This window comes from Leptodactylus fuscus, chromosome 3, assembly GCF_031893055.1.
Source record: "Leptodactylus fuscus isolate aLepFus1 chromosome 3, aLepFus1.hap2, whole genome shotgun sequence".
Classification (NCBI taxonomy): domain Eukaryota; kingdom Metazoa; phylum Chordata; class Amphibia; order Anura; family Leptodactylidae; genus Leptodactylus; species Leptodactylus fuscus.
Window position 1 is genome coordinate 74553685 of NC_134267.1, and position 27645 is coordinate 74581329.

The window sequence follows — 27645 nt, forward strand, 5'->3', positions numbered from 1 at the left end:
TGCATGATTTTAACCAAGATAAAAAATGTTTAGCCTCCTTATCAATCATCTCTTGATTCTCACATGTATGCAGATTCTACACATATTAGAAGAGTAATCGTCTGGAAGATGCTGGAGACAACTAATGAATTGCTCTGTTTTAGTCTTCTTAGGTTTAGAAGAAGATGTAGGAGGACTGGTAGGAAAGGCTTGATTCTGAGTACAAACTATACATACGTTAGGCACATGTCAAAGTATAATCAAGTAACAAATGCTGATACTCTACACAAGACCTATGCTTCGTTTTTTATCATCTCTGAACATCTGTAAATATAAGAGGACTCTTTGTATACCACTGAAGCAGAAAACTTAATAAGGAAGCCCCAGGACAGGGGAAATACCCAACTATGAAGATTGGCAAACTAAAGAGACCCCAGAGAATAATAGCAGTTCCGGTTCGGACGTCTTCGTGGTTCGACCTGGTACACTCACCTCATGTACAAGGTTGGAATATAATGGAGGCAAATAAAGAATTAATTGCCATTTTTCCCTTCTAATAAGTCAGTGGGCTGCAGGTTTTGTGTTTTTTTTAGGCATGGTTTTTAAAAGGGGGAGTGACCTAAATAATCACTATTAATCGTATCTGAAGTCATAATCGCCCAGGCCTAGTCCCATAACGATACCATTAGAAGAAATTATGGTGGTTGTACACTCTCTTTAAGGCTGAATAATGAACAAGGATTATAACTGAAGAGTCAGATAAGGGGTTTGGATGCTTCCTATTATGTTGGAGGAGGTAAAAGTTTATTGTACAATTCATTTAAAGAGGACCTTTCACCATTTTGCCCATAGGCAGTTCTATATACTGCCGGAAAGCTGACAGTGCACTGAGTTCAGCGCACTGTCGGCTTTCCCGATCTGGGCCCAGTGTGAAGAGCTTACGGCCCGGTACCGTAGCTCTTCTATGGTCAGAAGGGCGTTTCTGACAGTCAGTCAGAGACCTCCTTCTTCACAGCACAGCCAATCGCGCTGTGCTGTGAGAGCCGTGAGGAACTCCACCCTCCCTCCCTGATAATGCTCATCTATGGACAAGTACTGCGAGCAGAGGGAGGGGGCGTTCCTCTCGGCTCTCACAGCACAGCGCGATTGGCTGTGCTGTGAAGAAGGACGTCTCTGACTGAGTGTCAGAAACGCCCTTCTGACCATAGAAGAGCTACGGTACCGGACCGTAAGCTCTTCACACTGGGCACAGAACGGGAAAGCCGACAGTGCGCTGAACTTAGCGCACTGTCAGCTTTCCGGCAGTATATAGAACTGTCTATGGGCAAAATGGTGAAAGGTCCTCTTTAATTTCTAATTGATATGGGAGATGTGAAAACCAAAGCAAAAATTATAAGAACCAAATTAACCTATTCCTCAAGTAAAGGAAGGGTAATCACAGGCAGCATTAAACTGAGTGCAGAAAGATTATCATATGTGATATACAAAATAAAATCTCTTTGGTTTTAAATACTTTATTATTAGATATTAAAGAAGCAACAATTTTGAATTGTACATGAATACAACCATAAAGCATTGAAGAGAACCTTTCACCACTTCTATTTCTTTGCATTCTTTAATAGGGGATGTTCAACTGATACCGATGCAGTTGGAATTTTTTATTCTCCAGCCCCCACCTCTCTCAAGCAATCAATGCAGTCGCCTGATATGCTAATTAGTATCTCTATTAAATGGGTGGTCTTGGACGAGCACAGACAAGAAAATGTAATACTGAGCTCTATGACACTGTCCAATCGGAGGCATATAAAGGATAAGAGATATCTTTAAGTCAAGCTCCCTTCCCTGCTGAGACCACTCACTTGACAGTAGAGAGACAAATTTTCATACTAGGCACTACAATGGACATTTTTCTTCTTATGCAGCAAAATTAAGCTAAACCTTCACCATGGTCAAACATTTCACAGTTGGACACAAATAAATCTGCAAGCATGTGTTTTGGCGTTTCTGATCCTCTCACTTTTAGCATGTAGCATGCATTCTCTACTTTGGACAAACTCTGCTTTAGTGTAAAGAGTTTTCGAGAAATTTCATATGGTCCAGAATTTCCAATATATGCAAATCCATCAAAAATTTCACGCAAAAACTGAGTCAGCTGAAAGGGAGTATCAATGTCTCCATTCCCAACACTGCTTATACACAAACGCATAAGTTCTCCAGTAAGGTCTGCAACTCCAAGCAAGTAATCCACAGGAGTTATCTGAAAGCTGAAGTCTTCAGGGTAAAGTTGATCTTCGTCAGTTAAATCAATGTTGTGCTAAGGAAAAACAAAAGATTACAATAAAGGTTATAAATTAGCATATATAAACAAAGCTTTGAGATCAATTACTTTGTACTTTACACTGATCAGCCATACAATTTGCTGTGTTAGATCAAAAGGGTTCTATCTCCACACAACCTATTTTTCGGAAAATTGATCTTGAAGTTTTGAAAGTTATAATTGCTAAATCAGGCTGATTTTTTTTTTACTGATAATAAGTAATAAAAGTAATTATTGGAAGAGTTTTTTCATCTAAATTGTTTATATTTTAATTAATATAAGCAATGACTTTTGGAGATAGAATCTTATTGTTTCAGAAAACGTCAAATGTCATCACTTTAACTGTGTAGATAGAACCTTTTTACTTTGTAATAACATAATGAATGGGGAAACTTGGCTCAGATAATCTTTAACCCTTTCCCGACATCCGCCGTACTAGTACAACGCATGTCGGGCGTTTAACTATGGCGGCCGCCCGGGAGTCGGGCGGCCGCCATAGCCGCCGGGTGTCTACTGTGTTACACAGTAGACAGCCAGCGCTAATGCCTCCAATCGGTCCAATCTATGCGTAGAATAGATTTTATAAAGGCTATTCCTATGTGGCTTTAGTTAAAAATGTGTTTTGCCAATGAAAAACTCTGTTTAAGTTTATGGTTGTAAACTGAGGTGAGAAAAGGTTCTGTTTCGCGGCTGTATTAAATTTGCAATCTTGTGTGCAGTTTGAAGTTATTTAGGGGCAGGTATGTGTTTATTCAGGAGTCTGGTCTGGGACCTAAGATTGACTCCTTGCTGCCACAGCAAGTTTTAAATGTCCTGACGGAGAGGCGTTTTTCAAAGTTGTGTCATCTTATGTAGTAATAACTTTACAATGCTTTAACTTACCTAAGTGATTTTGAGCAACAAAACCAAACATCAATTTCAGGTACCATGTTGCATTTGCAGTACATATGAGGTTTCAGAAGAGTGTATACCCCCTGTGAGAAGGTGACAGGCAGGGTGCTGGAATCTCGCTATATTTCCCCCAGGTTTTTTAGTGCTGCTTTTTACTCTACGAGCGCTCCCATTGAACACGGCGAGTCGTACACGCGAGCGCTTCCCATTCACTTCAATGGGAGCGCTCGTAGAGTAAAAAGCAGCCCATTCATTTCAATGGGGAGCGCTTGTATGCCGGCTTCCATTGAAATGAATGGGATGTGCTTTATACGCCCTGATTTTGAACGTGTTTTAACGTTCAGAATCAGTCAGCGTATCAGTAGTGTGAATGCACCCTAAATGTAATTTTCACCCCACATCTTTGATTTTCACAAAGGGTTATAAGGAGAAATAACATCATACAGTCTGTCATTGATCCTATGATAGATGAGAACAATGGACATTAATAATGGTAGTGTGAAATACTCTTAATTAAATAGTATGTGAAACTTAGAGACAACTTGGTGATACTTGTTCTAATTATTAAGATGTATAGTAATTTCTAAGTGATCATGGTAAATTATGCAATTAATCATTTTCAAACCATATATACATTACAGGAACTAAAAATACTTACACTATGGTCACCAGCTTTAAAGATTAATTCACTGTTAATATCTGAGAGCTTTATGAGTGTTCTTTTGACAATAAAATGTTGAAATGTGACAGCTTCAACATATTCCTGAATTCCTAAATAAAACAGGGTAAAAATTAATTATACTTCATACCGAGTATATAATTGATCATACACAAATCATATACAAATCTGTAAATATTAAAGAAAATTAGCAGCTGAGCTTATTTAAACTTACAGAAGAAGATTGAGGACACAGTCTTTTTACCATTACATATCAGCAGCATTCTCTCAATTTTTTTTCCCCCAGTTACTTACATTCATATATTTTGAACCTTTTCAAAATAGACACTTGTGTCACATGATGCCCATTGTGATAACAAGTTCAGTGCTTGCGTTCCTGTCTGTTGTGTGACCAACATCCTGTGAACCTCAATAAAAATCTCTGAAATCCCTCCTAGGAGATCAGACACCTCACACCTCCATGCCTAATTTCTCCCTCAATGTTCATTTTTTATTTCCCACATTCAAACAGATAATTGTTTCTGCCTAAAGGGATCCAGAGTGCAATGAAATACACTGCTCAAAAAAATAAAGGGAATGCCCAATAAACACATCCTAGATCTGAATGAATGAAATATTCTCATTCAATACTTTGTTCTGTACATAGTTAAAAGTGATGACAACAAAATCACACAAAAATCATCAATGGAAATCAAATTTATTAACCAATGGAGGCCTGATTTGGAGTCCCCCCCCCCCCAAAAAAAAAAAAAAAAAAAAAAAAATTAAAGTGGAAAAAACACTACAGGCTGATCCAACTTTGATGTAATGTCCTTAAAACATGTCAAAATGAAGCTTCATAGTGTGTGTGGCCTCCACGTGACTGTATGACCTCCCTACAAAGCCTGGGCATGCTCCTAATGAGGTTGCGGATGGTCTCCTGAGGGATCTCCTCCCAGACCTGGACTAAAGCATCTGCCAACTCTTGGACAGTCTGTGAAGCAACATGAAGTTGGTGGATGGAGCAAGGAATGATGTCCCAGATGTGCTCAATCAGATTCAGGTCTGAGGACCGGGCGGGCCAGTCCATAGATTCAATGCCTTCATCTTGCAGGAACTGCTGACACACTTCAGCAACATGAGGTGCATTAGGAGGAACCCAGGGCCAACCGCACCAGCATATGGGGGCTGAGGATCTCATCTCGGTACCTAATGGCAGTCAGGCTACCTCTGGCGAGCACATGGAGGGCACCATTACTGACCCACTGCCATGTGGCAAATGCCAAGCATCCTGCACGGTGTTGGGCTGTGAGCGCAAGCACCACCTGTGGACCATCCTCATGGAGTCAGTTTCTAAACGTTTGCGCAGACACATGCACATTTGTGGCCTGCTGGAGGTCATTTTGCAGGGCTCTGGCAGTGCTCCTCCTGTTCCTCCTTGCACAAAGGCGGAGGTAGCGGTCCTGCTGCTGGGTTGTTACCCTCCTACGGCTCCCTCCACGTCTCCTGGTGTACTGGCCTGTCTCCTGGTAGCGCCTCCGGCCTCTGGACACTATGCTGACAGACACAGCAAACCTTCTGTGCCATCCTGGATGAGCTGCACTACCTGAGCCGCTTCTGTGGGTTGTAAAGTCAATCTCATGCTACCACGAGTGTGAAAGCACAACCCACATTCAAAAGTGACCAAAACATCAGCCAGAAAGCATTGGTACTGAGATATAGTCTGTGGTCCCCATCTGCAGAACCACTCCTTTATTGAGTATGTCTAGATAATTGCCAATAATTTCCATCAATAAAAAAAAGTTATGAAGTTTGGAAGGAGGGGAGTCAAAAATGAAAAACGAAAATCGAAACATGCCGTTAAGGGGTTAAATATTTTCAATAAACTTCTTTATATTTTATTTTTATGAAAGTGTTAAGTTTCCAATTTTTGCCTTTTTTAGATTTTTTTCTCTAGCCCAATATGACTGATGGCTTGTTTTTTTTGCAAGATGAATTGTATTTTTCATTGTCTTCATTCTGCTTTGCTTTTAAATTGACTAAATTTTATTAGAGGAAAACAATAAAAAAAAGAAAAGGCTACTACAAAAAAAGCCTTAGTGGGAACTTATAATGAGAAGAAAACAACAAAAGACGTCCCCCTTTTTTTTTTAAAATAAAATATGTTTATTAAATAAGCTGGAACTTCTTTTGTTGTTTAGAGAGGAAGGAAAAAAATAACCAAATTCTAGATTTCTATTTTCAATTTAAGAGTACTGTACAGCCTAAATAATGTTACCTTTATTTATTCTGTTGATCAGTAAAGGAACAGTTGTTTTTTTTGGAAAAAAAAATTCTTCATTTTTGAATCATCTTCAAAATGCTATTACTTTATTTTTATTTTTTTTTTAACTGATATAGTAGGGTATTGCCCCTCAGCTCTCAATCAAATAAATGCGGGCTGAGCAGCACTAGTACGGCATGGCCACTACACGGCATACAGAATGGGCCTAGCTGTAAATATAAAAGTAAATAAAGAAAATAAAAAATAAAAATAGCCAAATAGCATTTTTTTTTTTTACAACACTTTGCCTCCTATAAAAAATTGAGAAAGAGTGATCAAACCATCAAATCTTTCCCCAAATGATATCAATAAAAACGTCATCTTGTCCCGCATAAAAAGACACCGCACCCAGATCCATGTGAATATGAAAAAGTTACAGGTGTCACAATGTGGTGAAACAATTTTTTTTTCTATTTTGCAAAGTTTTTCATTTTTCAAAGGGTATCAAAACATTACAAATACTATATAAATTTGGTATCGCCGTGTTCGTACGGACACGCACAATACAAGTAACATGCCATTTTTACTAAACAGTGAGCGCTGTAAAATTAAACCCATATGAAAATGGCGCAAATGGGTGCCAAACCCTCACCGATCTGATATTGATGACTTATCCTAAGAGTAGGCCAATCAATATCTAGTTTGTTTTTTTGCAGCACAAGCTGGGCTTTGTTTTTGTATCATTTTGGGGTACACACATACTTTTGTTTGCATTTTTTTTTTTTTTTTTTTAATATATATTTTTTTTTTTACAGTGTTCATAATGTATAAATAACACATACATTTTATAAGTACAGGACATTATAAATGCAGCATGGTTAAATACATACAAGCTTTTAATTTTTTTTTACGTAGAAGTGGGATTTTGTATTTAACATTTTAAAATTGGTTAAACATATTATTAATCTTTTATTCAGTCCCAGTAGTGAACTATATTATGTCATCTTCTGATCACATTTACAATACTCTGCAATACTAATGTAATGCAGTGATTTATGGCTGTTGGCATAACACTGATAGTCAACCTATTACGTCCTGCCTCTAGAAGTACAGTGATTGTAGTCCCAGGGGCCTAGCTGTCACCACAATGCATCAGCAGCCCAGAGTAACAGTACAGGGAGACAATGAGGAGGAAAAAACTATCAGGACCTGGTCATTGTAGTTGCTTCAAATATGTGTTTTTCGACGAAAAAATTACGGTGGTTGAAGATCCAGTGGCCTAGCTGCTATGACAATGTATTTGCAGCCCACAATTGCAGTGCAGGTGGGGGCAATGGATGGGAATGAGGGGAAATAATCTGCCAGGAACCCGATAATTGCTTCCAATAGATCTGTTATCGGTGGTCTGTGGTCTTTTCAATTAACCCCTTAGCGACCCAGAACATACTACTACTACTACTACTACTACGTCTCGAGTCCCATGAGGATGTATGGAGAGAGCTCAGGTGTTGAGCTCTCTCCATACAGGATGGATGCCAGCCGTATAATACAACTAACACTCGCCAATAATAGCAGCGGACGGTGCCCGCACCGATCGCGGCTGTCAACCCTTCAGATGCTGCGGTCAAACAGGACCACAGCGTCAAAATTGCACAGGCGCCACTATTTTTCGCTGATCGCCACCCTCCTGAACGTCACCGGAGGGCGGCAAACGGTTGCTATTGAAGGCTTCCAGGCTTGTCATAGCATTGGTTCTATCGAACCCTGCCAGAGGCAGCGTCTAATAGAACAGCTGTCATTTTGTTATTCACTTCAATACAGTAGTATTGCAGTGAATAGTATCCTATAAAAAATTGAGAAAGAGTGATCAAACCATCAAATCTTTCCCCAAATGATATCAATAAAAACGTCATCTTGTCCCGCATAAAAAGACAAAATCAAAATGTGAAACTGAAAAATGGCCGGGTCCTTAAGGGGTTAAACTTAATAGAAATGCATAGTAATGCACTTACCAAATGTAAAAGCTCGGTGATACTGATACATATCTTCATTTATTAACTCTTTTGCTAGGTGTTTTATTTTCCCTCGAATATCATCTAATTTCTTCTTTGCTTCTTTCAGTACTTCGTCTTTATTAGGTGCACTGCAATTAAGAGTAAAAGGTTTACACAAACTTAAGAGATTTCATTTTTAAAGGTGCTCACTCACTTTCAGATTTTAACCAGGTTTTGTTCAAGTTTATGATGCAGGTTTTAGAAATAAAACCAGGAATGGATAATCACTAGCTTATTAAAGTCATGTGGATACCTAATATATGCAAGATTGCCTGTCTAATATATATGCACAAGAAAATTCATCACTTACTTTGAATGTTATTACTTTTGTATTATATTTACATTGGCAATTAATCCCATTCACAAATTCATAAAACTGAACGTACACACATTAGATTGCTACCTAGCCCTTATCTTTGGGTAGGATCACCGATTGGAGTAAACTGAAACATAGCTTTTATTAAAGATGTATAAAACCACACACACACACAATTTTAATATCCAAATGCTGAATACAGGTACGTATCATAACACTGGAAATCTATAAGTCACAAATAACAGGAGCTAATGTACAGCCCCGATATTATGAATACATGATGCCGTAGAAACATAGGGATAATGGCCAAGATGATCAATTTCATAAAAATAAAGCACATATATGACCTCCGGAGATATCACAATTAAAGGTAACAGGGAAGAACTACAAGTGAAATCACTAATCAATAAAAAGGGTCCATTTAGGACAAAATCCAGCATAATTAATGACTCTAATGCTTGTCCATATCAGGTAGTTCACTATAATATCTTTATCATTGGAACTCCATACTATTGGGATTGTCAGTCCGTTCCAGTTGGTGATACAGCGCTATTCGCAGTCATTATCTCTATACTTATTGTGTAGCGCAGGGGTCGGCAACCCCTGGCACGCGTGCCAAGACTGGCACGCGAGGCTTATTTTGCTGGCTCGGCAGCCAGCCTGCAGCTTTCATACACTAATTGAGAGAGAGCGTCCTTTCAGTGCTCTGGTAGAGCGTAGGACACGCCCCCTTCTCTCACTGCCCACCAATCAGAGGTGAGCCTCTCACTGCACAGGATAAGGGCTCCCTGGACCTGCTGCTACATGTGAGGAGGAGCTCCTGCCGTCTGCAGCCCTGAGGAGGAGAAGCAAAGTGAAAGTAAAAACGCCAGGTACGTGTGTGTTACTAACTATTCTCATTAATGTCAGGCATTTGGGGTTATTACTTTAGTTTTAGTAACTCCATGTGCCTCACATTAATACACATTAATAGCAGTTAACCCCATCATGTCCCTCACATTAACCCTGTGTGGCTCACATAAGGGTTACTGATATGTGAGACATATGGGGGTACTAATGAAGGATCTATATAATGAAGATAATCACTTATTACCTCCATATGTCTCACATATCAGTGTCCCTTATGTAAAGCACACAGGGGGTTAATGTGAGGGACATGATGGGGTTAACTGCTATTAACCCCTTCCCGACCCATGTGGTACTATTACCACATGGATGTCTAGTGCTTCACGACCGATGTGGTAATAGTACCACATGGATGTAAACAATCCCCGCAGCGCAGTGCGGGCGTTCTTGGAGCAGGTGTTAGTTGTATCTGACACCTAACAGCCTGCTCCATCCCCCTCCATCAGACATGAGTGCTGATTTTGGGTTTTAACCCGTTGATTGCCGTGATCAAACATGATCACGGCAAACAACGGGTTGCCCGATCTTGTAGGGATCCCCGGCACCCCCCGCTGCGAGATCGGGGGGTGCTGGTATCCCTACCATGTAGCCAGGGGTCTGATTAGTCACCCCTGGCAGTCCTGAGTCCCACTTACCTTTCTTATCCTGTGCGGGATCTCCTGAAGATAAGCTGTCCCGTCCGTCTGCACGAGCCGAGCCTCACTTCCTGTTTACAGAGTGATAACGTGCAGGCTCTTACTGAAGCCTGTGACTCACTCTGTAAACAGGATCAGTGATGCAAGCTTCACTCATGCAAGTGTCCCATAGGGACACATGAAAAAGTTAAAAAAAAAAAAGTGGAAAAAAAAAAAAAGTGTTTTGAAACAATTAATAAAGTTATCAAGCCCCAAAAACCCTTTTTTTCTATAGAAAATGAATTATATAAAAAAAACCTAAAAATTAATAAAAACAATACATATTTGGTATTGCCGTGTCCGTAACAATCTGTACAATAAAACTGAAACAATATTTAATGTACACGGTGAATGACGGAAAAAAAAAACGGAAAAAACCCGCCGGAAGTAGTGATTTTTCGCCATCTCACCTTACAGAATGTGCTATAAAAAGTGATCAAAAAGTCAAATGCACCTCACAACAGTACCAATAAAAAGCACACATTGTCCCGCAAAAAATAAGCCCCAAACCAACACTGTCAACCAAAAAATAAAAATGTTACGCCTCTCAGAAGATGGCGATGCAAAAAACATTGATTTATGTCTCCAAATGTGTTTTTGTTCTGCAGAATTAGTTACGCATAAAAAAATAATATAAATGAGATATCGCCGTAACCGTACCGACCCACAGAATAAAGATAATATGTTACTTATACTGTACGCTGCATGGCGAAAAATTTACAAGGTAAAACGCAATACCGGAATTGATTTTTTTTATTTAAATCCAGCAAAAAAAAGAGTTAATAAAATGTATTCAGTAAGTTGTAGGCACCCAAAAATGGTGTCATTACAAAATACATCTCATCCCGCAAACAACAAGCCCTTATATGGCTGCGTCACCAGAAAAGTAAAGAAAATATAGCATCTAGTAATGCAAGAATAAAAACCCGCAAACATCGCCAAATCATTAGAATACAACTGGCGGCGTCAGGAAGGGAATATATAAGCTGTGCGAGCGAATATCAGGGGACACCCCAGATTTAGAGCTTACGAGGGAAAATATACCAGAAGTGACCCCAAAGTGACCCCCAGAGTGACTCCCCCAATTATAGGAGCTACTGGGACATAGTAGGAAATTCGGTGTTTGCAATGTCCTCCGCACAGCTTATATATATTCACTCTTTGCCATCCGCTGTGCAGTCACGTCTGGGATACTAATACTCACTACACCCCCTGATAAATTCTTTGAGGGGTGCAGTTTTCAAACTGGGGTCACACCTTTGGGGAATCCACTTTTCTGGTACCCTACAGGCTCTACAAACATGACATGGCGTCCAGATACCAAACATCTGAATCTGCGCTCCAAAAGCCGCATCGCGCTCCTTCCCTTCTGGGCCCTGCTGTGCGCCCAAACTGCAGTTTATGCCACATATATGACACATGTATGATACTGGTGTACCCCGGATAATGCACGTAATGTCATATGTGGGTATGAATTGATATTAGGGCACAGCCAGACACAGAAGGGAAGAAGGGTTATTGGGTTTTTGTAGCACAGACTTAGACGGTTTGTTTGTTTTTTTTTGGATGCCATGACACTTTTGCAGAGACCCTAAAATTGCCCTTACAGAATGGGGTCACTTCTTGGGGAATTCCAGTTCACTGGCACCTCCAGGGCTCTGCAAAAACATCATGGCACCCAGAAAGTCCCTCTAAATCTGTACCCCAAAAGCTAAAAAGCGCAGTGCTCCTTCCCTTCTGAGCCCTGCTATGTGCCCAAGCAGCAGTTTATACCTACATATATAATTTTTTGCCCCTCAGGATGGCCCACTTAATAGTTTTAGGAGTGCAGGTCTCTGACAACACGAAGTGGGTGCAACGTATTGGGCACCGAAATGGCAGATTTCTTTAAAAATTAAAATTTTCATTTTGTACATTAATTTTTGGGAAGCATTTTTAGGCTCAAAATGATAATACCCCTTTATTCATTCCTTGACAGGTGTAGTTTCTAAAATGGGGTCACTTTTGAGGGGTTTCCATTGTATTGGTACTTTAGGGGCTCTGCAAATGCGACATGGCACCAGAAAACTGCCCTCAAAAGCCAAATAGCCCTCTTTCCATTCTGAGCCCCGCCATGTTCCCATACAGCAGATTATGGCCACATATGGGGTATTGCCGTGTTCAGGAGACATTGTGTGACACACTGGGGGGCTTTTAATTCTCTAACTACTTGCAAAAATTAAAAATATGGCGCTAAATGGATGATTTATTGGAAAAAAGTAATTTTTCATTTTCACATCTCAATGGTAAAAAAAAATCTGTGAAACACCTGTAGGGTCCAAGTGCTCACTAAACCCCTTGATAAATTCCTTGAGGGGTCTAGTTTTCAAAATGGGGTCATTTGGGGAGGGGGGTTTCCACTGTTCTAGCACTTCAGGGGCTCTCCAAATGCAACATGGTGCCTGAAACAGATTTCAGCTAAATTTGCCCTCTAAAATCCCAATAGCGATCCTTCAGCTCTGGACCTTACAGTGTGCCCATACATCACTTTACATCCACATAAGGGGCATTTCTGTAGTTGGGAGAAAATGCTTGACAATTTTTGGGGTGTATTTTCTCTTTTAACCCCTTGTGGAAATGCAAAATTTGGGGTTAAAGCAACATTTTATAGCAAAAAATGTCACTTTTCCTTTTGTTGGGCCAATTCTGTTACACTCCTGTAGGGTCAAAGTGCTCACTATACCCCTTAGTAAATTCTTTGAGGGGTATAGTTTCCAAAATGGGGTCACATTCGGGGGTTTCCACTGTTTTGGCACCTTGGGAGCTCTGCAAACGGGACATGGTGCCTGAAAAGTATTGTAGCAAAATCTGGCCTACGAAATCCAATTAGCGCTCCATCCGCTCTGAGAGCGACCGTGTGCCCGTACATTAGGGTACCAGCACATATTGGGTATTGTCGTGTTCGGGAGAAATTTTGTAACAAAATGTGGGGTGCAATTTTTCCTTTAACCCCTTGTGAAGATGAAAAATTTGGGGCTACAGTGACATTTTATTATAAAAAAAAAGTAATTTTTCATTTTCACATCTCAATGGTAAAAAAATCTGTGAAACACCTGTAGGGTCCAAGGGCTCACTATACCCCTTGATAAATTCCTTGAGGGGTCTAGTTTCCAAAATGGGGTGACATTTTGGGGGTTTCCACTGTTTTGGCACCTTGGGGGCTTTGCAAACGGGACATGGCGCCTGAAAAGTATTGTAGCAAAATCTGGCCTACAAAATCCAATTAGCGCTCCATCCGTTCTGAGAGCGATCGTGTGCCCGTACATTAGGGTACCAGCACATATGGGGTATTATCGTGTTCGGGAGAAATTGTGTAACAAAATGTGGGGTGCAGTTTCTCCTTTAACCCTTAGTAAATGTGTAAATTCTAGGGCTAAATGAATATATTAGTGACAGAAATTGAAAAATGTAAATTTGACCTCCATTTTGTTGTAATTGTTGTGAAATGCTGAAAGGGTTAAGAAACTTTCTAACTGCTGTTTTGGATTCTTTCAAGAGTGCAGTTTTTAGAATGGAGTGATTTTCGGGGGGTTTTATTAGAGAGGCCTTTCAAGTACCCTTCAGAACTGAACTGGTCCCTTGAAAAATGTGTTTTGGAAATTTTCTTGAAAATTTGGAAAATTACTGCTTGACTTGTAAGCCTTATAATATCTGAAAAAAATGAAAGGGTGATTAAAATTTGATTGCTACATAAATCAGAGACATGGTTAATTATATTTATGAAAAAATTTGGGTAGTATGGATTTCTATTTGAAAGGCTTGCAATTTCAAAGTTTGAAAACTGCATTTTTTTCAAAATTTTCACCAAATTTCCTATTTTTTCATAATGAAAGACAAAACATATTGACAAAAATTTACTACTGACATGAAGTACAATGTGTTACGAAAAAACAATCTCAGAATCACTTGTGTAAGTTAAAGCGTCTCAAAGTTATTGCCATTTAAAGTGACACATGTCAGTTTTGAAAAAAGAGGCCTGGTCCTCAAGTCACTTTTGAGCTGTGTCTCTATAGGGTTAATATGAGGCACATTAAGTTGTAACCTGCAATGCACATGACCAGACTCTTTATCTACAACTGTGGATAAAGTACAGACCTATATATTTCAATTGACCCATATATACAGCCATTCTTTTTGTGGCTGTGTATCTGGGCCAAATTGAAGAGCTGAAAACTATTGAGCAGGTCCTATATGTGTCCTATACATCCCCTATATCTGCCCTATACATCCCCTATATCTGTCCTATACATCCCCTATATCTGTCTGCATTTGCAGCCCTGTCAATTCATTTTAACATATAGGTCAGTGAAAACCACATCCGTGCCATTTGTATGCAGGAGGCGCAAGGCTGAGGCCCCACATTGCAGAAACGCAGCGTTTTTGTTGCAGATTTTGATGCGGTTTATTTCAACCAAAGCTAAAAATGGCTACAGAAGGAATGGGAAATATATAGGAAGCTTCTTATATGTCTCCCTCCTGCTCAATCTACTCCTGGCTTAGGCTCAGAAAAACACAGCAAAATATGTAACAAAAAAAGCTGTGTTCCAACAACGTGAGGGCCTTAGGCTAAAGCCCCACGTTGCAATAACAGCTTTTTTTTGTTGCAGATTTTGCTGTTTTTTTTGAGCCAAAGCCAGGAGTAGATTGAGCAGGAGGGAGACATATAAGAAGCTTCCTATATATTTCCCATTCCTTTTCTAGCCATTCTTGGCTTTGACGGAAAAAAACGCAGCTAAATCTGCAATAAAAAAAGCTGCATTTCTGTAATGTGGGGCCTCAGCCTTAGTGTGATTCTATTGGGTGGTGACACTGTAACTAGATGCAATTAAAGCCAAATCCAGTTCCTGGGCACCAGTGCATTCACTTTGTTGAAAGTGTGACACCCATTAATTCCTGGCTGGGGTTTTTCTGTTACTGCACCACCAGGAACTAAAAGTGACTGAAATGAATCTGCGTTTCACTTAGGGAGCGTTCACACTACCGTCGGTGTCCGACAGCTAGTGTCCACTGCCACAGGTATGACCTTACTCTGCTCCCAGTCACATACATTACCACTAATTGTGGGTTACGCATGTACTTACATTGCTTCTAAAGGAAAAGAACATGTGTATCCAGGCAAATAGTGGTAAGTGCATGTGGCTGGGAGCACAGAATGACGGCACCTCTATGTTGTGGTTTGTGCTATATGACTTTAGTGTAGGTGTCGTCAGCTTTACAATTATTGCCCGGCACTCCGAGGACCTCATATTTGATTTTTTAATTTAAATCGGCACGCCGAACAAAAAAGGTTGCCTACCCCTGGTGTAGCGGTTATAAGGTCCTATTTTCACTATACTAATTTTCTTGATGATTATATACTAAGTAAGTGATTAATAGGCAGTGGGTGTGGTTATCATTCCTCCCTGCATGAATAGCCAATCAGATCACCTCAGTTGTTAACACTGGTTTCACCAATTTATACGCTTTGGATATTAACATTGAGTGTGTGGTTTTATACATCTTTATTAAAAGCTATATTTTGGTTTACTCCACTCAGTGATCATACCTCTATTTGAGTAGGTACCCCTCAGTGAATTATATTCTAGCCCTTGGACCATTTCTGACTTGTAAACCTATCTGTAGCCTGTTGACTCACTCTTACTTTTGATTAGGGCCTACTTAGTTCTGTGAGCAAGATGACTATAAATAACTGTGAGCAAGATGACTAGTGACAAGGGACCCCCATACTGACATTAAGGAGACGAAGCCCAAAGAGAGAGAGGATAGTGGTTGGCCTGTCTCCATGCGTAGATGTCATTTTAGCCACCCAATGCAACTGGGTAATTTGTTATTTATTCTTCCCAAATCATTATATTGTCAAATAGACTTCACGAGATGCTATATGCTGCCTACCTGTATGTAGTGCAGTGACTGTACTGTGCCACTCTATCAGTGGCTGGGGGTTTAGGAGCCTACTAAGAGATTCACCTACTCCCTTGTTGGCTTTTCTGAACCTCCTCTATGTATATTTTTGTCAAATAATATATCCCCTAAGAGGTAATTTGTTCATAGGTTGCAGAGTATTCATGGTCCAAGCTGAACAGGATGTAACATACAACGTATAGCATCTTTAGGCTAAGGCCACACATAATGGGCAGCAGCAAAAAAAAAGGCATGAGGACAAAACCGCAACAGCAAGGTATCGTGGTTTTTCCCATACTGCTTTCCACAGAAAGTCTGCAGGTTTCCTGACTTTCTGCTTCCATTATACCTATAGGGAAACATACGGCATTTCAAAAGGTATTATGCTGAGATTTCCAAAGCTAAAAGGGTTTTGTCTATAATTTTAAAGGTAGATTAATTTTCACAGTGAGAGATGGAATATAAAAAAAGAAAATCCAGAAAATCACATTCTATAAATTTTATAAATTTATTTGCATTTATCATAGAGAAATAAGTATTTGATCAAACAAAACTTAATAGTTCATGGCAAAACTGACAGCAGTCAGATGTTTTTTTTGTAGTTGATGATGAGGTTTCCACACGTCAGAAGGAATTTTGGTCCACTCCTCTTTGCTGATCATCTCTAAATCATTAAGATTTTGAGGCTGTCACTTAGCAACTCAGAGCTTGAGCTCCCTCCATAAGTTTTCTAAGGGATTAAGGTCTGGAGACTGGCTAGGCCACTCCATGGCCTTAATGTGCTTCTTTTTGAGCCACTCCTTTGTTGCCTTGGCTCTAAGTTGTGGGTCATTGTCCTGCTGGAAGACCCAGCCACAACCCATTTTTAACCCATTAACTGCCATGATCCCCAAATGGGAATCGGGTACTTTAACCCGCCTACGAATGCCATCTGTCCTTGTGGAGTAGAAACAGGACATTCATGTGCTCCAGCAGGATGTCGCCAGTGATATCAAAAATCTAAACTGATCACATGCATGCATTGCCTTGCGCACACGAGATTATTTTCACAGTGCATTTCCCATATTATTGAAAAAAAATTGGCAGTTAATGTCCTGGCGGAGGGAGTATATCATATCTGAGTTCAATGATAATGTACTGTGTAAGCCGATGGCTGGTCAGGTAATGGAGGGGGTGTACATCTCACCCAGACTACTCAGGTGGGTGAGATGAGAAAACTCCAGGAATGTTTGTTCTCAGCAGACAACTTTTGTCTGCTGAGCATTTTGGTAAATGCGCAGTACTGGGCTGGATTTTTGGGAATGGCAGGTAGGATTGGTAGTGGGACCTGTCATTCCACCCCCCTCCAGTCCACACTTTGGGGATGTTCCGGCAGCAACTCAGCTGCAGAGAGTCTCCTCGTCAAGGAGGCTTAAGAAGCCAGCTCCAGCAGCAACACTTTGGCAGAGCTTGGCTGGAGAGTTGACAGAGAGGTCATTTTTTTGGGAGCTGTGTCCTGAATGATTCTACTGGCTTTTTGGATTTCTGTTAAGAATAACAGTAATCATCAAGGTGAGGTAACCTATTCTATGTTTAGTTAGAGCCTAGCCGGGCAGGTATTTATTTTTGTATTGTTTCCTTTTGTTGCTGCACTACTTTTTTTTGAGTGAAAATAAACTCTACCTTTGTTTTGGACTAAAAGAAACTGGACTTGTGTGTCTATGCCACCCCACCTAGCAACCCCAGACCCTGACAACTGTATGACACTATACTGTATATACAGTGTACTGTATAGCGGAGGGAGTATATCATATCGAAATTCAATGATAATATACTGTATGACACTATACAATGACACCATACTGATATAGTCACTCCTAGTGAATAGTCACCAATACAATTGCTATAGGAATGGCTACAGTTGGTGTCTGCACCAAATGATATAGTCGCTCCTAATGAATAAACATCAGTATCTCAGAATATCAATATGTTGGAAAACTAACTGCGATAAAGGGAGAGATGAAGTCTGGGACATAAATGTAGAGCCATGCAATCCAATCTGCAGATACAGAGTACAGCTATGCGATTAACCAAATCACTACTGGCTAGAACTCAGTGTGTGGATCATTACCACCACTCATGCATATGCTCAAAACAAATAACCCAGTCAATGGCCAATATCAATATCCTATTGGTGATTAAAGGTTAATATTCATGTATTGTATATCTGTGTGCAATGATAGTAGCCATTGATAGTGACTGCACTATACTGATATAGCCACCCCTTGTGAGTAGTCACCAATATAATCCCTATAGGAATGGCTGTTAATAGTGTCTGCACCAAAATGATATGGCCGCTATTAATAAATAATCATCAGTATCTCAATAAATACTCATCATTATCTCTACGCGTTTCGCTCATACATACTAAGCTCCTTAGGAGAAATAAAGCCGATAACCCTAATGGAGAGCATGTCCAGATAAAATAATAACATGGCAGTATAAACTGCCTTACACGCAGTCCAGATGGTAGGCTCCGTTTTTTTTATGTGCGCTGCATTCTATTTTCCTTTAACCCTTTGTGTCATATTTATTTCCAATCTGTTTATACTGTGCACAATACTTTAAAACACAGATCACATCTGCGTTTAGTGCTGGAATTATAGATATAATATCGTTAATATAATATACAAAAAGGCAAAAAAAAGGCAGCACTCCAGATCTGCACTGAAAAACCCCTAACATGGTTTTTATTCCACTAGCAATAGCCAATTGCAATAACATCACATTGATTTTTTTTTCTTCACTGCATATCTAGAGAGCTGATTTTTTTGGCCTTTATGACTACAATTGACTGTACTGCTTCCCTAGCGTTTGTTCTATACATTTACAAAGTTAATAGGAGAGTTCCAGTGCTATCCTGCACAGCACAAAAGAAGCAAGCCAAAAAATAAGTCTTTTATTCCATCTGTTGAGAAAAGCCAATAAAAGATCACTTCTTATTCCTTAAGGAGTGATTTTTTTTTTTTTTTTTTTTTTTTTTGGGGGGGGGGGGTGTTCTGAACTAATAGAGCACAAGACCATTAAATTATTTATTTGTGCATAATGTTTATTATTTTACATTATTCTTTCACTTTTCAACTTTTTTTTTTTTTTTTAACAGATTACTTCAAATTTACAATGATGAGAGTCAAAGGTTAACAATGTTTTGAACTTTTCACTTTCAGGCTCCATATCTCACCATCCACTACAGCTTTGAATGTGAGACTACCATCATTTTATAGACAATCATCTTGGCTATCTCATACATAAATTTGACTTGCAACTTTATAGCATATGAATAGTTATGCAGATTCTTGTCATTGATACTGTTTTACTCCTGGTGGTGGAAAAATCTTTTTCTTCTTGTACACAACAAATTACAACCTGCTCTCACATTCCCTAATTGCTCAGTGTGTTATTTGATTGATTCCCAAGCGAAAGGTTCAAATCAACGATCAGTCATGAAGATCTCCCGAAAAGAAAAAAAGAGCATCATCCAGCTCATCGATAGTGGTCTTTTGGCCAATAAAATTGCCAAACCGCATCATGAGAGTGCCATGACAGTTGGAAGAATACAAAATCAAGTCTATCCATCCATTTAAATGCCAAGAGGTAGATATCCAGGCAAAATATCAGAGTCAACAAGTCAGCTCATTGCAAGGTCTATCAGTTCTGGTGCAACAAACTCAACAGTGGAAGTGGCTCATATACTTCCTAATAGTGAGATCACTGTCGTCCACGCAAGCACCGTGAAAAAGGCATTACACATGTCTGGAATGGTGGCACACAAAAAGGTGAAGAAGCCTCAACCTCAATAGTCATAGAAAATGTCTGCTTGAATTTGCAAAAAAATATGAAAGCGGACAGTAGAAAATTGAAAATGGGTGATTTGGAGCAATGAGACAGAAGTCAATAGACAGGGTTCAGATGGGTGCAAATAGGTCTGGAGGGAAAAAGGGAGGTAATGGATAGAGAAATTGAACGAACTGTCAAAGTTGGTACAGGAAATCTGATTATATGGGGTTGTTTCACAGCCAAAGGTGTTGCATACTTGACCAGTATCGATGGCAGTCTCAATGCTGAGCTATACATGAGAATTCTACAAGAAGAGTTACTTTGTACACTCGAGTACTATGGGTACAAAAAGGATAACATAGTGTTGCAGCAGGACAATTACCTAAAGCATATGTCGACATTAGCGAAGAAATGGTTTAATGGCAATGAAGTAGAGTTGCTAAATTGCTCCCCACAGTCCCCCAACGGAACAATTGTGGGTAGAGTTGAAGAAAAGCTGGATTTCTGCCTGAGTGAGTTGACCAGTATCCACCAACATTCGGAATTTGTAGAAGAGACCTGGAATGAGATGTTGGCCGAGATATGCTTGAATCTGATTGAAAGCATGCCCAGAAGGATTCAGGCAGTGTTGAATGCTAAAGGTCAATCCTGGGCTACTGGAGGGAGGTCAAGACACTGACAGATGATTTCTTTATCCAGGTTGTTCCTCTACCTATGTATGGCTGCAAAGACTCTTATTTATTGGAGGTCTATAGTCCGCCCCCACCTTGAGCCCTCAACATCTTGACAGAATGAAAGCTGTTAGCAAGCCACCATAACATGGTGGACGCATGCCAGTTCACCTGGACCCCTGGTATACATATTGCATCTTATAGGGATTCTACCATTAAAACCTCTTTTTTGTGGATAAGACGTTGGAATAGCCTTTAGAAAGGCTATTCGTCTCTTACCTTTAGATATGATCTCCGCCGCGCCGTTCCTTAGAAATACCGGTTTTTACCAGTATGCAAATTAGTTCTCTCACAGCAATGGGGGCGGGCCCCAGCGCTGAAAATGCGATGGAGGCGTCCCCACTGCAGCTCGAGAACACGATCTTGCGACGCCTCTATCTTTGGCTGGATCCTCCCCTTCTCTGTCGTCTTCCTCCTGTGTCACCTCCGACACCTGCGCAGTTGGCTCTGCCAGTGAGACACCAGCAGAGCCGAGTGCGAATGCCGGTCGGCGGCCATTTTTGGTCGGCCGCACCTGCATTGAACTACAAGAGCAAGAGCGGCCTCCCAAAAATGGCCGCCATGCGCAGTTGGCTCTACTAGTGTTTCACTGGCAGAGCCAACTGCGCAAGCATCGGAGGTGACGCAGAGAGAGAACTAATTTACATACCGGTAAAAAACAGTATTTCTAAGGAATGGCGCGGCGGAGATCACATCTAAAGGTAAGAGACGAATAGCCTTTCTAAAGGCTATTCCGACGTCTTATCCACAAAAAAGAGGTTTTAATGGTAGAATCCCTTTAAACGACTTCTGACCATGGATTCCCCCTCCTTTTTACCTTCTTGTTCTTTCCCTTATCTTCTGACTTATTACATATTGCTATTATTTAAAACTTATGCTTTTCTGTCTACGTTATTGCTTGGAGATGTGGCGGCTAGCCTCACTCTAGTTATTTTATTAGTTTCTTTTGCCATTTCTTATATAAAATCGTTTAATAAAAATTATGGTTTAACAAAAAAAAAGAAAAAAAAGATTCAGAATCATAAACAAGTTCGTAGCAAGTGGTATACCTGATCACTCTGTGTAAGAGAAAGATTGTTCTCTTGCTTTCAATTGTTATATCTCTGCCAATTTTTACAAGTCGCTCATGCTTGTCATGCCTTGCATCTAGTTCACCCTGAAAAGCTGAAAAGAAAAATCATTATTTTAGAAATAAAATAGCATAAGCACATAAGTGCCATTTCAGGTCCTTTTATTACAGATTTTCTGGTTTTAAAACATGTTTGTATATATACAAAGAAAAACAGCACCTCTAAATATTATGAAACGTGTTCTAGCAAACATGACTTTAAACAAAGAAACACAACAAAAAACCTTTTTATTCACTCAGTTTCAGCTCTGTCAGAAGGCTTTTGTCAGGCCATGTGATACTTACTGTAAATTAGGAAACAAATATATCATGTGAACCAAAGAAGCAACAAAGTACAATTTGGCCACAAAGGGTTGCATGTGATACAACTATAAATGATTTTGTTCAAAATGAATGTAATACCAACACCAAGATAACACATTAAATGTGAAAAATAGCTATATGCGATAATGTATCAAAAAGGTTACCATAGGGCAGTGATGGTGAACCTTTTAAAGACAAGTGCCCAAACTGCAAACCAAAACCCATTAAATTATCACAAAGTGCAAACACGGCAATCTAACCTTAATACTGTGTGGATCCACAATTGTGGACAGTTTCGGATCTGCAAAATACAGTTGTATAAATGGGGCTTTATAGAGTTTTCAATAATACAAACAACTTTGTAATGAAAGGTAGAAGTTTGCATTTGGTACTTTTGAACAATTATTGTTCAGTATTTACATCGCACGGGGTCTGTTTTACAGTGACTATGCAATGTTATAACACCCTGTACTAATACTGCATGTCTTCTATAAAAAAAAAAGGGGTGAAGGAGCCCCCAGAGAGTATAATGCACTCTATAGTGGCTCCCCACACAGTATTATATATTCCACAGTGAGCTCCACAGTCTGCAAACTGTCGTGTTGAAAAGACTGCGGATTCTGCAAATATCACAGATTACGATATAAGAAAATTCATCTCTGTATCGACTTTTGGCTGCTTGTGTGATTACAGATGGGATATTATTCTTGGACAGCAAACAGCTTTAATGAGTGTGCTCATGGATTTATCTTCTTGGATTTTATCTACCTTGGCTACAGTCCAGTGTTCCTGGACTTTTGGATACTTTGTCTTCTTGGATATTATGGTCACTTGGGTATGTGTTTGCAATTGTATAGCTATTCCTTGCAGAATGGCAGAATATTATCAGCAATGGATAGGGAAGGGTGGCAGGCTGCTCCTTATTGTACTCACCCACAGATTGAGACAGAAATCATAATCTGATTACTGGCAGCAGAAAAAACTGATAAAACATCATGTATGAAGGCTTATACAGCCATAGAACAGACTGCCCAGCAAGACCTAGCAGATATTTAAACTTTTCATAAAAACTCAGGTAGCCTTTAAGGCTGGATTCACACTTGCATCTGTGTTTGGGTCTCTGTATGAAGATAGTTTTTGAATCTGTCTCAAAATCCTCAAATGCTGAATTCAATGGAAAGTAAAAACCATCCGCAGGTGTATGTTTGGAGTTTTTCCATCTGGTATCTGCTCTTTTGGGCAGAGAAAAAAGTCGGACTTACAGGACTTTCTCTCTAAAAAAGTAAGTATACCAGATGAACAGCAACCAATATTTATTTATTTATTTTAAACATTGAGGTCTATGTGCGTGAGAAAATTGTCACATGATATGGAGACCCATTAACGCTGGGATGTATTAAGGTGTTTCTCCAGAAATAAGATAGGTCTTATATTAATTATTTCTCTGAAAAAAAGGATTAGGGCTTATTTTTGGGGTTGGTCTTAGTTTCAGGCACTAGAGCGAATGAGAATCTTTTCCAGTTCGCTCCAGACAAATCTTGTAAAATGGTGAGGGTTATGGTTTGTAACCCTAACCCTGCCTTACATTCACAATTGATGATGTAGTGTCAGTCCATCTTAAAGAGGGCTTTTCACTACCTCGGGCACATGTGGTGTAATACACTGATAGAAAGCCAACAGTGTGCTTAATTCAACTTTCCCGTAATGTGCCCCTGTTGAAGAACTATTGGTGCTACTACTGTAGCTCTTCAGTGTCAGAAGGGCGTTTCTGACAGTCTGTCAGGAACATCCCTCCTCACAGTAGCGCCTATTGCACTACTCCTGATAGTACTCGTCACAGCTTAGCGTCATGGCTGGGCGGTGAGGAACGCCCCCTCTCACAGTACAGCACAATGTGTACTTGCTAATGTGTTTGTTTATACTGGTTGTTGGGTATTTAAAACCCTGACACCAGAAACAATGTCAGAGTTACCCTTATAAGCTCCACGCGGGATGCCCATGTACTGTCACTCAGACGATGGAGAGAGTAGTCTATAATAGATTGTTGTATGGGAGGGACTACCTTAGCTACCTAGACACATATTAGTATGATACGTGTCCCCTGATGAGTCATTTTACACAAATGACGAAACACATAGGGTGAGGAAGCGTTTTTGAAAGGGTCAGATGTGAACTGCCCTTGTAAAGGCAAGAGTCTCTGGGATTGAGGGACTGGATTGGAGTAAGAGATAGTCGACGGCTATACAGAAGGTCCTACTTACAACGTAACAGAGACTATGTGTTCCACTAGAGTACGATGGTGAGACCAAACCATTTTTTTCGATCATTTTTGTCCCACATTGATGTATTGTTGACATATGACATCTATGTGCTGTAATATAATTCGTCTAGCCTATATACATAGTGGCTGGGTGTGATACTAAAATTGGTGATCTAAAAAGCATTCTACGTCAAAATCAGTGGGATTATTAATAGAATACTGTACAGTGGTTTCTAATATTGTATGGCACAACATTTTCTATATCTAACGGCCACCGTGTATATATAATAAAGAGCCCATCTTTGAGATTTTTTGATTAGTTTATTTGGGTACCATTTTTTACTTATTTCAATTAAAGGTTATGTTTTAATATTTTCCACATTGCTGCTTATATACCTTATATGACCTTGATAATAAAAGTAATTTACAGTAAAGATACTTACATTTAAAAGTTTTGATCACAGGTGAAGAGTCGGCATTATTACTGTTATTCCTTGGAGACTGTTGAAAATCAGGGGCAGAACACTTTAATTCCACAGGTCCTAATTGTGAAAACAAGACTATTCAGATTATAATTTACATACATTATTTTTAAAGAGGACCTGTCACCACTCCTCACGTGTCTGTTTTAGTAGACAGCAAAATTATTTACTATAGCACACGTCATGAGAGAGGTGTCAGGCCTTTTCTATTTTCGTTTTCGACTCCTCCGCCCTTCTAAACCCCCATAACTTTTTTATTTTTCCATTCTCAAAGCCATAATGTGTTTGTGGCACAAATCGTTCTTCATGATGCTACTATTTATTATTCTGAACCTAGGAAAAAAATCAGAAAAGGGTGGATTTGAAGAAAAAGTGCATTTGTGCGACTTTCTTATGCGCTTTGTTTTTACGACATTCACCGTGCAGCCAAGGTGACCCGTCACCTGTATTCTATGTTTTGATATGATTCCAGGGATATAAAAATTGCAGAGTTTTATTTACCATATTCTGACACCCTTAACTTGTTTTTGATTAGTTATGGCTATCAGGTCAGATGATTCATAGTCCTAGTGGGACTAATTCATCATCTAATGATAATTATACAGAACATACCAAAAATTTCCCTACAAAAATGTTTTACCATTTTGGGTGGGTGAGTGTGTGTGTGTGTGTGTGTGTGTGTGTGGGGGGGTGTTTCTCACCATCCGCTAATGACTCTGAGCTGTCAGGGTAGATCCTGTGACCGTAAAGTGATATTGCCAAAACTAAAGACACCATTATCTCTGGAATCACAGTAGATACCAGCACAACTGACAGGGCGCATTGACCCTTAGCGGACATGAAAGTTCTCCTTTAACCCCTTCCTGACTTCTGCCATATTAGTATGGTGGATGATGGTTATTTAAATATGGCAGCCCCTCACCTCCAACTCAATAGCTGCTAGGTCTCTGCTGATCACGGTTAAAGAGGAGAGGTTAAAAATTTGCACCTCTGCTGCATAGCGAAATCCATAATGGGTGGATCCTCAGTGGGGCTAGGATCCCTTGGGGGCTGGAGATATAAGCTGCAGCTCAGCACCGTGACCACCTGTCTGGATAGACAGTAGTAAGGAACAATAGAAAATGGCAAAAAAAATGGTATTGCTTGAGCGCTGCTAATGCAGAAGGATAAAGCGACTAATGAAGGTACGATAATTACTGAGCCCGCTCCATAGAGCCCCTCGTGATCAATGACATACATGTAGGTCATTGGTCATTACAGGGGTTTAAAGGGATCCTATCATTAAAACTCAATATTTTCTCACTAACACGTTGGAATAGCCTTAAAGAGGACCTTTCATGGGTTTGTGCACAGGCGGTTTTATATACTGCAGGAAAGCCAACAGTGCGCTGAATTCAGCTTTCCCAATCTGTGCCCCGGGTGAAGAGCTATCGGTACCGTAGCTCTTCACAGTCAGAAGGGCATTCCTAACAGTTAGTCAGGAACGTCCTTCTTCACAGCAGCGCCTATTGCGCTGTTCTGTGTGAGCGGGGAGGAACGCCTCATACCCTGATAGTACTCGTCTATGGACTAACACTGTGAGAAGAGGGAGTGGGCGTTCCTCTCCGTTCACACAGTACAGCGCTATAGGTGCTGCTAGGAAGAAGGTTGTTCCTGACAGACTGTCAGGAACGCCCTTCTGACTGTGAAGAGCTACGGTACCGATAGCTCTTCACCCGGGGCACAGATTGTGAAAGACGACAGTGCGCTGAATTCAGAGCACTGTCGGCTTTTCAGCAGTATATAAAATTGCCTGTGCTCAAACCCATGAAAGGTTCTCTTTAAGAAAGGCTATTCTTCTCCGCGCCACAGTTCGGTATAAATACAAGTTTTCGTCGGTATGCAAAAGAGTTCACTCGCTGCACTGTGGGCGGGCCTCAGCGCTCAAACAGTACTGTGGGCGGGCCCCAGCGCTCAAACAGCACTGGGGGCGTCCCCAATGCTGCGAGAGAACTCTCCAGCGCCGCCTCCATCTTCTTCAGGAACGTCCTCTTCACGCGCTGGCTTCAAACTTCTAGGCCTAGGGCAAAGTCGACTGCGCATGCCAGCCAGCCACAAGAAAATGGCCGCTTACATAGTATTGTAAATGGCCATTTTCTTGTGGACGACGGGCATGCGCAGTCAGCTTTGCCCTAGAAGTTTGAAGCTAGCGCCGGAAGAAGACGCTTGAAGAGGACGTTCCCCGAAAAAGATGGAGGCGGCGCGGGAGAGTTCTCTCGCAGCATAGGGGATGCCCCCAGTGGTGCGAGAGAACTCATTTGCATACCGACGAAATCCGGGATTTATACGGAACGGAGAAGACGTCTAAAGTTAGAGACGTGTTAGTGAGAAAAAAATTGAGTTTCAATGATTAACTATGATATGGCTTTGTGAACAGGAAAATAAAAAATAAAGTTATGGCGTTTTGAAGGCTAGGAGTCAAAAACAAAAATTTAAAAATGCCTCTGGCGGGAAGGTGATTAGTGTAAGGCAGGGAAGCAATGACATGCAGGCTGGACAGGATGTGGTGGGTTTGTGTCACCTAGCACACGCTTCCATTCCTATAGGTGTACTAGCCTGGTTACTATGGCCTATTGTTCCTCTGACAGACAGGCTGTGGTACATGTAACAAATGCTTTCACTTACCTTTCTTGTTCATTTTCATCTTGACCACGGCTTCCAAACTACTCTGTTCAATCCGCAAGCCGAAGAACGGCTACAATGTGCATGTAGAATACCTAAACCTTGTACAATGGCTAAATGGCCAAAAATAACTTTTTATTTACAGTTTAAACGTAATGTTATGGTCTCCGCTATGCAATTGTTTGGCATGCAAGCTTTCTCCACAGCTGGCTTCCGGCTGTCTGTGCATGGCATCATGGGTAGTGTAGTTTGGTTTTTGTTCCGC

The 27645-nt window shown here is 40.3% G+C and overlaps 1 protein-coding gene across 2 annotated transcripts; it reads right to left on the reverse strand.

Moving 5' to 3' along the window:
• Positions 1-1499: 1499 nt before the first annotated feature.
• Positions 1500-27628, reverse strand: TSNAX (translin associated factor X). 2 transcript variants are annotated; one of them, XM_075267804.1, is made up of 6 exons: positions 27384-27628; positions 24681-24797; positions 21595-21709; positions 8121-8251; positions 3846-3958; positions 1500-2293 (listed from the first exon to the last, which is right to left on the reverse strand). In XM_075267804.1, exons 1-6 carry the CDS (start codon positions 27400-27402, stop codon positions 1907-1909), a joined length of 882 nt encoding a protein of 293 aa, XP_075123905.1. In that variant the 5' UTR covers positions 27403-27628; the 3' UTR covers positions 1500-1906. The 2 variants fall into 2 exon arrangements, with proteins under 2 accessions (XP_075123905.1, XP_075123906.1); XM_075267805.1 differs by having other exon boundaries at positions 1501-2293; positions 24681-24779; positions 27384-27625.
• Positions 27629-27645: the final 17 nt, after the last annotated feature.

Coding starts and splice junctions, on each gene's coding strand:
- TSNAX (XM_075267804.1), bottom strand. Junction 21,710..24,680: donor TGTGATCAAAACTTTTAAAT/GTAAGTATCTTT, acceptor TTTTCTTTTCAG/CTTTTCAGGGTGAACTAGAT. Junction 3,959..8,120: donor TCACCGAGCTTTTACATTTG/GTAAGTGCATTA, acceptor TGTTTTATTTAG/GAATTCAGGAATATGTTGAA.